General features: G+C 45.2%; 1 protein-coding gene across 3 annotated transcripts in view; it reads left to right on the plus strand.

The window, feature by feature from the left end:
* The window catches only part of stab1 (stabilin 1), a 155,297-nt gene that overhangs the window by 34,019 nt on the left and 104,550 nt on the right, over positions 1-16,728 (plus strand). For all 3 annotated transcript variants that reach the window (XM_041871388.2, XM_045222981.1, XM_045222980.1), the window contains 9 exons: positions 1,443-1,595; positions 1,679-1,741; positions 2,124-2,216; positions 2,925-3,011; positions 6,361-6,472; positions 9,889-10,075; positions 11,656-11,749; positions 12,618-12,776; positions 16,507-16,602. In XM_041871388.2, coding sequence (XP_041727322.2) covers positions 1,443-1,595; positions 1,679-1,741; positions 2,124-2,216; positions 2,925-3,011; positions 6,361-6,472; positions 9,889-10,075; positions 11,656-11,749; positions 12,618-12,776; positions 16,507-16,602 — 1,044 coding nt within the window. The remainder of the gene's footprint in view (positions 1-1,442; positions 1,596-1,678; positions 1,742-2,123; positions 2,217-2,924; positions 3,012-6,360; positions 6,473-9,888; positions 10,076-11,655; positions 11,750-12,617; positions 12,777-16,506; positions 16,603-16,728) is intronic.

Genomic DNA, 16,728 nt, shown 5'->3' on the forward strand with positions numbered 1-16,728 from the left:
TACGCAGTGAAGGACTGAAATCCTGCAGCGCCCGCAAGGTCCCCCTGCTCAAGAAAGCACATATACAGGCCCGTCTGAAGTTTGCCAATGAACATCTGAATGATTCAGAGGAGAACTGGGTGAAAGTGTTGTGGTCAGATGAGACCAAAATCGAGCTCTTTGGCATCAACTCAACTCGCCGTGTTTGGAGGAGGAGGAATGCTGCCTATGACCCTAAGAATACCATCCCCACCGTCAAACATGGAGGTGGAAACATTATGCTTTAGGGGTGTTTTTCTGCTAAGGGGACAGGACAGCTTCACCGCATCAAAGGGACGATGGACGGGGCCATGTACCGTCAAATCTTGGGTGAGAACCTCCTTCCCTCAGCCAGGGCATTGAAAATGGGTCGTGGATGGGTATTCCAGCATGACAATGACCCAAAACACATGGCCAAGGCAACAAAGGAGTGGCTCAAGAAGAGGCACATTAAGGTCCTGGAGTGGCCTAGCCAGTCTCCAGACCTTAATCCCATAGAAAATCTGTGGAGGGAGCTGAAGGTTCGAGTTGCCAAACGTCAGCCTCGATACCTGGTGGCCAACTACAAGAAACGTCTGACCTCTGTGATTGCCAACAAGGGTTTTGCCACCAAGTACTAAGTAATGTTTTGCAGAGGGGTCAAATACTTATTTCCCTCATTAAAATGCAAATCAATTTATAACATTTTTGACATGCGTTTTTCTGGATTTTTTTGTTGTTATTCTGTCTCTCACTGTTTACATTTTTACATTTTACGTCATTTAGCAGACGCTCTTATCCAGAGCGACTTACAAATTGGTGCATTCACCTTATAGCCAGTGGGATAACCACTTTACAATTATTATTATTATTATAGTGGGGGGTTAGAAGGATTACTTTATCCTATCCCAGGTGTTCCTTAAAACACCATTAAAATTGTAGACTGATCATGTCTTTGTCAGTGGGCAAACGTACAAAATCAGCAGGGGATCAAATACTTTTTTCCCCTCACTGTATAAGAAATAGAGCGCCGATTGGGACAAACCCTGGGTCTTTTCTGTAAAACAGTTTTGAATCTAAAGGATCGGTTGATCTAAAGGATCGGTTGATCTAAAGGATCGGTTGATCTAAAGGATAGGTTGATCTAAAGGATAGGATAGGTTGATCTAAAGGATAGGTTGATCTAAAGGATCGGTTGATCAAATTGATCATGACTCAGTGTTCTATACTGGACTGTTTACTTGAATTGTCATTTTCTCTATTTATTTATAAACCATTGCAGTAATTCAATTGGAATTTGTTAAAGGCGAGGGTCACTATTTTATAACTTAATGCTAGATGCATAGACCCCTTTCAGGGTGAGTGACCATCTAACATTTTAGTTTTAAAATTCTGAACTTGCCCTTTTAAGGACGTCTCCATTGGTATGACTCTGTGTCTGACAGGGGCAGGTGCTGCTGGGCGGGAAACCTCTTCAGAGTACTAATATTATGGCATCCAATGGTGTCATCCATATGATCGACGGGATTCTAGTCCCGCCCTCGATCGTCCCCATCCTGCCTAAGAGATGTGATGTCACAGAGAGCAAAATCATCGTGGTAGGTGGAAACGTTCTGTTCTATTTGATTCTGTTCTATTCTATTGGAAATGGCTGTGTGATGTGGTTGTGTGTGTTCTCCAGGGCCCGTGCGTGAGGTGCAGCTATCTCTATGAGTCCCACTGCCCCGAGGGAAGCGTAGAACTGGTAAAATATTCACAGCAATGTTTTCTATTCCTCTCATGAAGGTGGCTGGCTGTTAAATGTCTGTGCCTGCTATCCCTGATGCAGTGAAAATATATTTAGCTTCTGCTACATCTTTTGGAATGTGTGTCCATGTCTACATCTCTATTCATCCCATGGCCTGTAATATTAAGTAGTTCATACCACTTTCAAAAAGACCAGCTTCATAAACAATTACACATATTTCTAATGATTTGTCTACACTCAAATCAAACGTTTATTTGTCCTATGCATGCACAGGATACAACTATTTATATTGGTTCTGTTGGTTGCGACCCTGTAAGGTAACGACCCTGTTCTGTTGTTAATAAGATACTGTACTTATTGTTGTGTTTCTGTACCACAGCAAAGTCACATGAAGGACTGTGACTATCAGACATCTCCTCTCAACCCCACGCACAATAAAGGCTGTGCTAAATACTGCAACACTACTATTGAGGTAGGTCGTCCTGGTTCATTTACCTGGTACCTTTCCTGGTTCAGCGCTTGGTTCATTTCCTGGTTCAGCTCTTGGTTCATTTCCTGGTTCAGCGCTTGGTTCATTTCCTGGTTCAGCGCTTGGTTCATTTCCTGTATCTTTTTCATTCATCATGTAGAGAGAGAATGAAATGTCTATATCTTCTTACTGAAGAAGAAAGTAAAGAAAGAGATTAATTCATTATGTTAACGTGCTTTTGGATGACAACAGACTTGCTATGTTAACGTGGTTTTGGATGACAACAGACTTGCTATGTTAACGTGGTTTTGGATGACAACAGACTTGCTATGTTAACGTGGTTTTGGATGACAACAGACTTGCTATGTTAACGTGGTTTTGGATGACAACAGACTTGCTATGTTAACGTGGTTTTGGATGACAACAGACTTGCTATGTTAACGTGGTTTTGGATGACAACAGACTTGCTATGTTAACGTGGTTTTGGATGACAACAGACTTGCTATGTTAACGTGGTTTTGGATGACAACAGACTTGCTATGTTAACGTGGGTTTTGGACGACAACAGACTTGCGGACCAAATGGCACCATATTCTCTACATAGTGCACTACTTTTGACCAGAGCCCTATGGGCCCTAGCACTACACAGGGAATAGGGTACATTTGGGACCCTGCAGTCTCAGTGAGTGATTTGTTGTTGGTGAGTTTCAGAGAGCGGAGTGCTGCAGTGGGTTCTATGGACCTGAGTGTAAAACGTGTATAGGAGGATTCCAGTCACCCTGTTATGGCAAAGGCACCGTAAGTAAAGACTCTCTCTTCCTAGAAAGTCGTTCTCTCAGCAGTCTGATAACACACACACACACACACACACACACACACACACACACAAGATGGCGCCATACTGTTTGGCCGACCCAACTTTGCTATTTTGTGATTATTTTGGCTTGATCTTCAATGTATCCGCTGTCATTTCTTATGATCTACAAGAACTTTTGAACATCAGACCGGCAGTTACTAACCTCAATTCTGGCTTCGACTTCGACTCATCCGTCCTGGGCTCTTTGTGTACCTCCGACCCAATCTTCGGGCTACCCAAGAGGAAACGCCAGTGAAAAAGAGGCAGGAGAGCGGGCGTCCTGGTGAGACTAAAGCGAAGGGAAAACCACTCCCGTCCATTCTAGTTTCCCAGTCACTTGACAATAAGATGGATGACCTCCGAACGCGGATATGCTATCAACGGGACTCTCGGAACTGCAATATTCTCAGTGTTTGCTGAAACGTTGCTTTTGGACAAGATACCCCCTCCATGGCTATCCAACTCGATGGATTCTCCATTCACCGAGCAGGACAGGACATTGGATTCAGGGACATTCGTTATTCACTGTGTATTTATTCCTTGTGTAACTATTTTCTATTATAATGATCTTATCTTTAACTCTGCATTGTTGGAAAAGGACCCGTAAGTAAGAATTTCACTGTTAGCCTACACTTGTTGTTTACGAAGCATGTGACAATTTTTTTTTATTTTATTTGGATTTGAAATCCAGAGGGGGAGGGGTATGTCTCTTCATCAACAATAACTGGTGTGCTGACTCTAGCACAGTAGATAATATCTATAGCATAGTATAGTTTAGTAAACAGTGGGGAGAACAAGTATTTGATACACTGCCGTTTTTGCAGGTTTTCCTACTTACAAAGCATATAGAGGTCTGTAATTTCTATCATAGGTACACTTCAACTGTGAGAGACGGAATCTAAAACATAAATCCAGAAAATCACATTGTATGATTTTTAAGTTATTTGCATTTTATTGCATGACTTAAATATTTGATCACCTACCAACCAGTAAGAATTCCGGCTCTCACAGACCTGTTCGTTTTTCTTTACGAAGCCCTCCTGTTCTCCACTCATTACCTGTATTAACTGCACCTGTTTGAACTCATTACCTGTATACAAGACACCTGTCCACACACTCAATCAAACAGACTCCAACCTCTCCACAATGGCCAAGACCAGAGAGCTGTGTAAGGACATCAGGGATAAAATTGTAGACCTGCACAAGGCTGGGATGGGCTACAGGACAATAGGCAAGCAGGTTGGTGAGAAGGCAACAACTGTTGGCGCAATTATTAGAAAATTGTAGAAGTTCAAGATGACGGTCAATCACCCTCGGTCTGGGGCTCCATGCAAGATCTCACCTCATGGGGCATCAATGATCATGAGGAAGGTGAGGGATCAGCCCAGAACTATATGGCAGGACCTGGTCAATGACCTGAAGAGAGCTGGGACCACAGCTGGGACCACTCAAAGAAAACCATTAGTAACACACTACGCCGTCATGGATTAAAATCCTGCAGCGCACGCAAAGTCCCCCTGCTCAAGCCAGCGCATGTCCAGGCCCGTCTGAAGTTTGCCAATGACCATCTGGATGATCCAGAGGAGGAATGGGAGAAGGTCATGTGGTCTGATGAGACAAAAATAGAGCTTTTTGGTCTAAACTCCACTCGCCGTGTTTGGAGGAAGAAGAAGGATGAGTACAACCCCAAGAACACCATCCCAACCATAAGGCATGGAGGTGGAAACATCATTATTTGGGGATGCTTTTCTGCAAAGGGGACAGGATGACTGCACCGTGTTGAGGGGAGGATGGATGGGGCCATGTATCGCGAGATGTTGGCCAACAACCTCCTTCCCTCAGTAAGAGCATTGAAGATGGGTCGTGGCTGGCAGCCCCGGAACTTGAAGGATCTGGAGAAGGTCTGTATGGAGGAGTGGGCCAAAATCCCTGCTGCAGTGTGTGCAAACCTGGTCAAGACCTACAGGACTCGTATGATCTCTGTAATTGCAAACTTTTTATTTTATTTTATCTCCCCACTGTATCTATAGATCTATAGTGGAAGTCTCCACCGATTATTCACCCATCTTGGAACACCTGATGGTCAAATGCCAAGCCTTCTGCCTCCCGAGAGTTTTCATGCGTTAACGAGACCTCTGTACACACTGCGTGTACAAAACATTATGAACACCTGCTTTTTCCTTGACATAGACTGACCAGGTGAATCCAGTTGAAAGCTATGATCCCTTATTGATGTCACCCAATCCACTTCAATCAGTGTAGATGAAGGGGAGGAGACAGGTTAAATAAGGATTTTTAAGCTTTGAGATATGGATTGTGTATGTGTGCCATTCAGAGTGTGAATGGGCAAGACAAAAGATTTAAGGCGCACCGGTTTGTGTCAAGAACTGCAACACTGCTGGGTTTTTCACGCTCAACAGTTTCCCGTGTGTATCAAGAATGGTCCATCACCCAAAGGGCATCCAGCCAACTTGACACCACCGTGGGAAGCATTGGAGTCAACATTGACCAGCATCCCTGTGGAATGCTTTCGACACCTTGTAAAGTCCATGCCCCGACGAGGCTGTTCTGAGGGCAAAAGGGGGGGGTGCAACTCAATATTAGAAAGGTGTTCTTAATGTTTGGTATACTCAGTGTGTATATTATCATTAGTTTATTAGCATAAGTATTTATATATTCCTACTACCAGTCACTTTATATGTATAAACCCACCTCAACCACTCAGTACCCCTGCACATTGAATAAGGTACTGGCACTGACCTGTATATACTTGCTCGTGTTTCTTCACTTATATCAACTTCATGTGTTTTTTAAATTAAATATATTATTATTATTATTATTATTATTATTATATATTATTATTATTTATATTATTATTTATATTATTATCAATATTATTATCAATATTATTAGTTGTATTATCTATATTATTATATCTATATTATTATTATTGTTAATAATAATAATAATAATATCATCATTATTATTATTATTATTATTATTTATATTATTGTTATATTATTATCTATATTATTAGTTGTATTATTATTATTATTATTATTATTATTATTATTATTATTATTATTATTATTATTATTATGATTATTATTTAATTATCACCACTGCAATGTGGGAAATAGCTCAAGAAAATAATTTCACTCTATGGTTTTACACCTGTTGTATCCTGTGCACGTGGCGAATTAACTTTGGAACTTGAAACGCACACCATTTTAACCATCACCACGTCCTGTCTCCGTGTCTTTGACCTGTGACCTTTCTGTGTGTGTGTAGTGTTTTGATGGTATCCATGGTAACGGGTCGTGTAGCTGCGAGGAGGGCTTCAAGGGGATCGCCTGTCACATCTGTTCCGATCCCAACAAACACGGAGAGAGGTGTGACCAGGGTGGGTCTAAATTACTCTTCAACACTTCTCAACTAATGATGTGTCCCAAATGGCACCCTATTCCTTATAGTGTGCACTACTTTTGACCATGGCCCATAAGGGTTCTGGTCTAAAGTAGTGCACTATATAGGGAATAGGATGCCACTTGGGATGCACCATGTATTATTGATCCAGGCCTGCTGTATCTCATTCCCCATGTGGTCTGTATTATTGATCCAGGCCTGCTGTATCTCATTCCCCATGTGGTCTGTATTATTGATCCAGGCCTGCTGTATCTCATTCCCCATGTGGTCTGTATTATTGATCCAGGCCTGCTGTATCTCATTCCCCATGTGGTCTGTATTATTGATCCAGGCCTGCTGTATCTCATTCCCCATGTGGTCTGTATTATTGATCCAGGCCTGCTGTATCTCATTCCCCATGTGGTCTGTATTATTGATCCAGGCCTGCTGTATCTCATTCCCCATGTGGTCTGTATTATTGATCCAGGCCTGCTGTATCTCATTCCCCATGTGGTCTGTATTATTGATCCAGGCCTGCTGTATCTCATTCCCCATGTGGTCTGTATTATTGATCCAGGCCTGCTGTATCTCATTCCCCATGTGGTCTGTATTATTGATCCAGGCCTGCTGTATCTCATTCCCCATGTGGTCTGTATTATTGATCCAGGCCTGCTGTATCTCATTCCCCATGTGGTCTGTATTATTGATCCAGGCCTGCTGTATCTCATTCCCCATGTGGTCTGTATTATTGATCCAGGCCTGCTGTATCTCATTCCCCATGTGGTCTGTATTATTGATCCAGGCCTGCTGTATCTCATTCCCCATGTGGTCTGTATTATTGATCCAGGCCTGCTGTATCTCATTCCCCATGTGGTCTGTATTATTGATCCAGGCCTGCTGTATCTCATTCCCCATGTGGTCTGTATTATTGATCCAGGCCTGCTGTATCTCATTCCCCATGTGGTCTGTATTATTGATCCAGGCCTGCTGTATCTCATTCCCCATGTGGTCTGTATTATTGATCCAGGCCTGCTGTATCTCATTCCCCATGTGGTCTGTATTATTGATCCAGGCCTGCTGTATCTCATTCCCCATGTGGTCTGTATTATTGATCCAGGCCTGCTGTATCTCATTCCCCATGTGGTCTGTATTATTGATCCAGGCCTGCTGTTTCTCATTCCCACGTGGTCTGTATTATTGATCCAGGCCTGCTGTATCTCATTCCCCATGTGGTCTGTATTATTGATCCAGGCCTGCTGTATCTCATTCCCCATGTGGTCTGTATTATTGATCCAGGCCTGCTGTATCTCATTCCCCATGTGGTCTGTATTATTGATCCAGGCCTGCTGTATCTCATTCCCCATGTGGTCTGTATTATTGATCCAGGCCTGCTGTATCTCATTCCCCATGTGGTCTGTATTATTGATCCAGGCCTGCTGTATCTCATTCCCCATGTGGTCTGTATTATTGATCCAGGCCTGCTGTATCTCATTCCCCACGTGGTCTGTATTATTGATCCAGGCCTGCTGTTTCTCATTCCCCACGTGGTCTGTATTATTGATCCAGGCCTGCTGTATCTCATTCCCCATGTGGTCTGTATTATTGATCCAGGCCTGCTGTATCTCATTCCCCATGTGGTCTGTATTATTGATCCAGGCCTGCTGTATCTCATTCCCCATGTGGTCTGTATTATTGATCCAGGCCTGCTGTATCTCATTCCCCATGTGGTCTGTATTATTGATCCAGGCCTGCTGTATCTCATTCCCCATGTGGTCTGTATTATTGATCCAGGCCTGCTGTATCTCATTCCCCATGTGGTCTGTATTATTGATCCAGGCCTGCTGTATCTCATTCCCCACGTGGTCTGTGCTATTGATCCAGGCCTGCTGTATCTCATTCCCCACGTGGTCTGTATTATTGATCCAGGCCTGCTGTATCTCATTCCCCACGTGGTCTGTATTATTGATCCAGGCCTGCTGTATCTCATTCCCCATGTGGTCTGTATTATTGATCCAGGCCTGCTGTATCTCATTCCCCATGTGGTCTGTATTATTGATCCAGGCCTGCTGTATCTCATTCCCCATGTGGTCTGTATTATTGATCCAGGCCTGCTGTATCTCATTCCCCATGTGGTCTGTATTATTGATCCAGGCCTGCTGTATCTCATTCCCCATGTGGTCTGTATTATTGATCCAGGCCTGCTGTATCTCATTCCCCATGTGGTCTGTATTATTGATCCAGGCCTGCTGTATCTCATTCCCCATGTGGTCTGTATTATTGATCCAGGCCTGCTGTATCTCATTCCCCATGTGGTCTGTATTATTGATCCAGGCCTGCTGTATCTCATTCCCCACGTGGTCTGTATTATTGATCCAGGCCTGCTGTATCTCATTCCCCACGTGGTCTGTATTATTGATCCAGGCCTGCTGTATCTCATTCCCCACGTGGTCTGTATTATTGATCCAGGCCTGCTGTATCTCATTCCCCACGTGGTCTGTATTATTGATCCAGGCCTGCTGTATCTCATTCCCCACGTGGTCTGTATTATTGATCCAGGCCTGCTGTATCTCATTCCCCACGTGGTCTGTATTATTGATCCAGGCCTGCTGTATCTCATTCCCCACGTGGTCTGTATTATTGATCCAGGCCTGCTGTATCTCATTCCCCACGTGGTCTGTATTATTGATCCAGGCCTGCTGTATCTCATTCCCCACGTGGTCTGTATTATTGATCCAGGCCTGCTGTATCTCATTCCCCATGTGGTCTGTATTATTGATCCAGGCCTGCTGTATCTCATTCCCCATGTGGTCTGTATTATTGATCCAGGCCTGCTGTATCTCTTTCCCCATGTGGTCTGTATTATTGATCCAGGCCTGCTGTATCTCATTCCCCACGTGGTCTGTATTATTGATCCAGGCCTGCTGTATCTCATTCCCCACGTGGTCTGTATTATTGATCCAGGCCTGCTGTATCTCATTCCCCATGTGGTCTGTATTATTGATCCAGGCCTGCTGTATCTCATTCCCCATGTGGTCTGTATTATTGATCCAGGCCTGCTGTATCTCATTCCCCATGTGGTCTGTATTATTGATCCAGGCCTGCTGTATCTCATTCCCCATGTGGTCTGTATTATTGATCCAGGCCTGCTGTATCTCATTCCCCACGTGGTCTGTATTATTGATCCAGGCCTGCTGTATCTCATTCCCCATGTGGTCTGTATGGATGCCCAGATGAAGTGCACCATTGAAGGAGTCATTTCAGATTTTTCTCCTTGATAAAAACAAAAGGAAAATCAGACCTGACTTAGGGGTTCTTATCTTCTTTCTCCTCTTTCCCCCCCCTCTCTCTGTCTCCCCTCTTTCCTCCCTTTGTCCCTCCATCCCTCTCCCACCCCCCTCCCCCTCTCCTCCCCAGACTGCCGCTGTCTCCATGGCGTGTGTGATAACCGGCCAGGCAGTAAGGGCGTGTGTAGAGGGGGATCCTGCCTGGAGGGTTACTCTGGAGACTACTGTGATAAGGAGGCTAAGGCCTGTAACTCTGATGGACTCTCTGAGCACTGCCATGTCCACGCCTTCTGCAGCTACATCGGCAGCCACACCATGTCAGTATTACTTACTCAGCTTGCTTACTTAGCTTACTTATTGCTAATGGAGCAAAGGGTCTCAGTCAGTGCTCTAAAGGGTCTCAGTCAGTGCTCTAAAGGGCCTCAGTCAGTGCTCTAAAGGGCCTCAGTCAGTGCTCTAAAGGGCCTCAGTCAGTGCTCTAAAGGGCCTCAGTCAGTGCTCTAAAGGGCCTCAGTCAGTGCTCTAAAGGGCCTCAGTCAGTGCTCTAAAGGGCCTCAGTCAGTGCTCTAAAGGGCCTCAGTCAGTGCTCTAAAGGGCCTCAGTCAGTGCTCTAAAGGGCCTCAGTCAGTGCTCTAAAGGGCCTCAGTCAGTGCTCTAAAGGGCCTCAGTCAATGCTCTAAAGGGTCTCAGTCAGTGCTCTAAAGGGTCTCCCTTTAAAGGGCCTCAGTTAGTTATGTAACTTTATAGATGTTTTCCCCCATTACTAGTGTGTGTGTCCCTGTGTAACAGGTGTGTGTGTCCCTGTCTGTAGCAGGTGTGTGTGTGTGTGTGTGTGTGTCTGTGTCCATGTGTCCCTGTCTGTGTGTGTGTGTGTGTGTGTGATGTGTGTGTGTGTGTCCCTGTCTGTAGCAGGTGTGTGTGTGTGTGTGTGTGTGTCTGTGTGTCTGTGTCCATGTGTCCCTGTCGTGTGTGTGTGTGTGTGTGTGTGTGTGATGTGTGTGTGTGTGTCCTTGTCTGCAGCAGTTGTGTGTCCCTGTCTGTGTGTGTGTGATGTGTGTGTCCCTGTGTGTAACAGGTGTGTGTGTGTGTGTGTGTGTGTGTGTGTGTGTGTGTGTGTGTGTCCCTGTGTGTAACAGGTGTGTGTGTGTGTGTGTGTGTGTGTCCCTGTGTGTAACAGGTGTGTGTGTGTGTGTGTGTGTGTGTGTGTCCCTGTGTGTAACAGGTGTGTGTGTGTGTGTGTGTGTCCCTGTGTGTAACAGGTGTGTGTGTTTGATGTGTGTGTCCCTGTGTGTAACAGGTGTGTGTGTGTGTGTGTGTGTGTCCCTGTGTGTAACAGGTGTGTGTGTGTGTGTGTGTGTGTCCCTGTGTGTAACAGGTGTGTGTGTGTGTGTGTGTCCCTGTGTGTAACAGGTGTGTGTGTATGATGTGTGTGTCCCTGTGTGTAACAGGTGTGTGTGTGTGTGTGTGTGTGTGTGTGTGTCCCTGTGTGTAACAGGTGTGTGTGTGTGTGTGTGTGTGTGTCCCTGTGTGTAACAGGTGTGTGTGTGTGTGTCCCTGTGTGTAACAGGTGTGTGTGTGTGTGTGTGTCCCTGTGTGTAACAGGTGTGTGTGTGTGTGTGTTCCTGTGTGTAACAGGTGTGTGTGTGTGTGTGTCCCTGTGTGTAACAGGTGTGTGTGTGTGTGTGTCCCTGTGTGTAACAGGTGTGTGTGTCCCTGTGTGTAACAGGTGTGTGTGTGTGTGTCCCTGTGTGTAACAGGTGTGTGTGTGTGTGTGTGTGTGTGTCCCTGTGTGTAACAGGTGTGTGTGTGTGTGTGTGTCCCTGTGTGTAACAGGTGTGTGTGTGTGTGTGTCCCTGTGTGTAACAGGTGTGTGTGTGTATGTCCCTGTGTATAACAGGTGTATGTGTATGTCGGGGTATGAAGGAGATGGACACTCCTGCACCCTGACCAACCCCTGCCTGAAGGCCGACAGAGGAGGCTGTGACGCTAACGTAAGACTCAGGACCCCCAACCCAAACCCCAACCCCAACCCCAACCCAACCCAACCCTAACCCAACTCTAACCCTAACCCTAACCCTAACCCAACCCCAACCCTAACCCAAACCCAACCCTAACCCTAACCCAAACCCAACCCAACCCTAACCCAAACCCAACCCTAACCCTAACCCAACCCCAACCCTAACCCAAACCCAACCCTAACCCAAACCCCAACCCTAACCCTAACCCTAACCCTAACCCTAACCCTAACCCTAACCCAAACCCAACCCTAACCTAACCCCAACCCTAACCCTAACCCTACCCAACCCAGATGGCACCCTATGCCCTATTTAGTGCACTACTTTTTACCAAGGCCCAGGGTGGATTTCCTGTTTAGTCCCTCCTGATTCCGGGAATCTCTCAATCGGGTTTTGGGCATAGTTAACGGACGTTAACCGTATCGATGTGTTATTATATCCCTCTGAGGTCCAGTGTGTTATCCCTCTCCTCTGAGGTCCAGTGTGTTATCCCTCTCCTCTGAGGTCCAGTGTGTTATCCCTCTCCGCTGAGGTCCAGTGTGTTATGCCTCTCCTCTGAGGTCCAGTGTGTTATCCCTCTCCTCTGAGGTCCAGTGTGTGTACTCGGGGTCAGCTAACGTGTCATGTGCTGTATGTCCATCTCTCTCCTCAGGCCCAGTTTGTGTACTCGGGGCCAGCTAACGTGTCATGTGCTGTATGTCCATCTCTCTCCTCAGGCCCAGTGTGTGTACTCGGGGTCAGCTAACGTGTCATGTGCTGTATGTCCATCTCTCTCCTCAGGCCCAGTTTGTGTACTCGGGGCCAGCTAACGTGTCATGTGCTGTATGTCCATCTCTCTCCTCAGGCCCAGTGTGTGTACTCGGGGCCAGCTAACGTGTCATGTGTGTGTAACGAGGGCTGGACAGGAGACGGCCTTGTCTGTACTGAGGTGGACAACTGTCTCCTGGAGACCAGAGGCGGCTGCCATAAGGATGCAGACTGCACGTCGCTAGGCCCTGGACAGGTATTCACGTTTTGAATGTTTCTGCTGCTAAACACATTTCTGCTAGAGCCTGAGGCTGGTCTACCAGGTCTGAGGCTGGTCTACCGGGCCTGAGGCCGGTCTACCGGGCCTGAGGCTGGTCTACCGGGCCTGAGGCCGGTCTACCGGGCCTGAGGCCGGTCTACCGGATAATACATATGAATGTGGTACCTTCAGGCGTTTGGAAATTGCTCCCAAGGATGAACCAGACTTGTGGAGGTCTACAATTTATTTTCTGAGGTCTTTGCTGATTTCTTTTGATTTTCCCATGATGTCAAGCAAAGAGGCACTGAGTTTGAAGGTAGGCCTTGAAATACATCCACAGGTACACCTCCAATTGACTCAAAAGATGTCAATTAGCCTATCAGAAGCTTCTAAAGCCATTACATAATTCTCTGGAATTTTCCATGCTGTTTAAAGGCACAGTCAACTTAGTGTATGTAAACTTCTGACCCACTGGAATTGTGATACAGTGAATTATAAGTGAAATAATCTGTCTGTAAACAATTGTTGGAAAAATTACTTGTGTCATGCACAAAGTAGATGTCCTAACTGACTTGCCAAAACTATAGTTTCTTAACAAGAAATGTGTGGAGTGGTTGAAAAATGAGTTTTAATGACTCCAACCCAAGTGTATGTAAACTTCCGACTTCAACTGTATATGAAATTAAAATATTACATGACATTACATTTCATAACACTTTACCCAATACAATTAGTTTGTTCCCTCAGGCCACTACTCCACTACTCCACTATCACATATCTACAATACAACATCCATGTGTACGTGTGTGAGTCTTATGTGTGTCTTCACAGTCCCCACTGTTCCAGAAGATGTATTTTTATATTTTTTAAATCTGATTCTACTGCTTGCATGAGTTACTTGATGTGGAATAGAGTTCCATGTAGTCATGGCTCTATGTATTACTGTGCGCCTCCCATAGTCTGTTCTGGACTTGGGGACTGTGAAGAGACCTCTGGTGGCATGTCTTGTGGGGTATGCATGGGTGACTGAGCTGTGCGCCAGTAGTTTAAACAGACAGCTCAGTGCATTCAACATGTCAATACCTCTCAAGTAGTGATGAAGTCAATCTCTCCTCTACTTTGAGCCAGGAGACATTGACAGGCATATAATTAATGTTAGCTCTCTGTGTACAGTCGTGGTCAAAAGTTTTGAGAATGACACAAATACTAATTTTCACAATGTCTGCTGCCTCAGTTTTGATGATGGCAATTTGCATATACTCCAGAATGTCATGAAGAGTGATCAGATGAATTGCAATTATTTGCAAAGTCCCTCTTTGTCATGAAAATGAACTTAATCCCAAAAAAACATTTCCACTGGATTTCAGCCCTGCCACAAAAGGACCAGCTGACATCATGTCAGTGATTCTCTTGTTAACACAGGTGAGAGTGTTGACGAGGACAAGGCTGGAGATCACTCTGTCATGCTGATTGAGTTAGAATAACAGACTGGAAGCTTTAAAAGGAGGGTGGTGCTTGAAATCATTGTTCTTCCTCTGTTAACCATGGTTACCTGCAAGGAAACACATGCCGTCATCATTGCTTTGCACAAAAAGGGCTTCACAGGCAAGGATATTGCTGCTAGTAAGATTGCACCTAAATCAACCATTAATTCGATCATCAAAACTTCAAGGAGAGAGGTTCAATTGTTGTGAAAAAGGCATCAGGGCGCCCAAGAAAGTCCAGCAAGCATCAGCACCGTCTCCTAAAGTTGTTTCAGCTGCGGGATCGGGGCACCACCAGTGCAGAGCTTGCTCAGGAATGCAGCAGGCAGGTGTGAGTGCATCTGCACGCACAGTGAGGCGAATACTTTTGGAGGATGGCCTGGTGTCAAGAAGGGCAGCAAAGAAGCCACTTCTCTCCAGGAAAAACATCAGGGACAGACTGATATTCTGCAAAAGGTACAGGGATTGGACTGCTGAGGACTGGGGTAAAGTCATTTTCTCTGATGAATCCCCTTTCCGATTGTTTGGGGCATCCGGAAAACACCTTGTCCTGAGAAGACAAGGTGAGCGCTACCATCAGTCCTGTGTCATGCCAACAGTAAAGCATCCTGAGACCATTCATGTGTGGGGTTGCTTCTCAGCCAAGGGAGTGGGCTCATTCACAATTTTGCCTAAGAACACAGCCATGAATAAAGAATGGTACCAACACATCCTCCGAGAGCAACTTCTCCCAACCATCCAAGAACAGTTTGGTGACGACCAATGCCTTTTCCAGCATGATGGAGCACCTTGCCATAAGGCAAAAGTGATAACTAAGTGGCTCGGGGAACAAAACATCGACATTTTGGGTCCATGGCCAGGAAACTCCCCCGACCTTAATCCCATTGAGAACTTGTGGTCGATCCTCAAGAGGCGGGTGGACAAACAAAAACCCACACATTCTGACAAACTCCAAGCATTGATTATGCAAGAATGGGCTGCCATCAGTTAGGATGTGGCCCAGAAGTTAATTGACAGCATGCCAGGGTGGATTGCAGAGGTCTTGAAAAAGAAGGGTCCACACTGCAAATATTGACTCTTTGCATAAACTTAATGTAATTGTCAATAAAAGCCTTTGACACTTATGGAATGCTTGTAATTATACTTCAGTATACCATAGTAACATCTGACAAAAATATCTCATAACACTGAAGCAGCGAACTTTGAAGACCAATACTTGTGTCATTCTCAAAACTTTTCACCACGACTGTACATCTAAGGGCCAGCCATGCTGCCCTGTTCTGAGCCAATTGTAATTTTCAGAGGTCCCTCTTTGTGGCACCTGACCATATGACTGAACAGTAGTCCAGGTGCGACAAAACTAGGGCCTGTAGGACCTGCCTTGTTGATAGTGTTGTAAAGAAGACAGAGCAGAGCTTTATTATGGACAGACTTCTCCCCATCTTAGCTACTGTTGCATCAATATGTTTTGACCATGACAGTTTACTATCCAGGGTTAGACCAAGCAGTTTAGTCTCCTCAACTTGCTCAATTTCCACATTATTATTATTATTCATTACAATATCTTTTTATTATTTTATTAGTTTTGTTTTTTTAGTTAGTTGAGGTTTAGGGTTTAGTGAATGATTTATCCCAAATACTGTACAATGCTTTAGTACTAACGTATTACTTGCCACCTATTCTAAAACTAACTGCAGCTCTTTGTTAAGTGTTGCAGTCATTTCAGTCGCTGTAGTAGCTGACGTGTATAGTGTTGAGTCATCCGCATACATAGACACACTGGCTTTACTCAAAGCCAGTGGCAGGTCATTAGTAAAGACTGAAAAAAGTAAAGGGCCTAGACAGCTGCCCTGGGGAATTCCTGACTCTGTTATGTTGGAGGCTTCCATTAAAGAACACCATCTGTGTTCCATTAGACAGGTTTAGGGTTTAGTGAATGATTTATCCCAAATGCTGTACAATGCTTTAGTACTAATGTATTACCTGCCACCGTTTCATACTTCAACAACTACTAGTACCTCAAAGTCTGTCTCTGTCTGTCTGTCTGTCTCTCTGTCTGTCTGTCTGTCTGTCTGTCTGTCTGTCTGTCTGTCTCTGCCTGTCTGTCTCTGCCTGTCTGTCTCTGCCTGTCTGTCTCTGTCTGTCTGTCTGTCTGTCTGTCTGTCTGTCTGCCTGCCTGTCTCTGCCTGTCTGTCTCTGCCTGTCTGTCTGTCTGTCTGTCTGTCTGTCTCTTGTCTTCTCAGAGTGAGTGTACCTGTAAGAGAGGTTACATGGGGGACGGGACAGTCTGTGACCTCATCAACCCTTGTCAGAAAAAGAATGGAGGATGCCATTCTCTGGTTCGTATCTTAATTCACCTCTTATCCCCACACAGTCTTTCATTTACCTGTCACCTCTTATAACCCACAAAGTCTTTAATTTACCTCTTATCCCCACACAGTCTTTAATTGACCTCTGATCCCCAC

This window comes from Coregonus clupeaformis, chromosome 10, assembly GCF_020615455.1.
Source record: "Coregonus clupeaformis isolate EN_2021a chromosome 10, ASM2061545v1, whole genome shotgun sequence".
Lineage (NCBI taxonomy): Eukaryota > Metazoa > Chordata > Actinopteri > Salmoniformes > Salmonidae > Coregonus > Coregonus clupeaformis.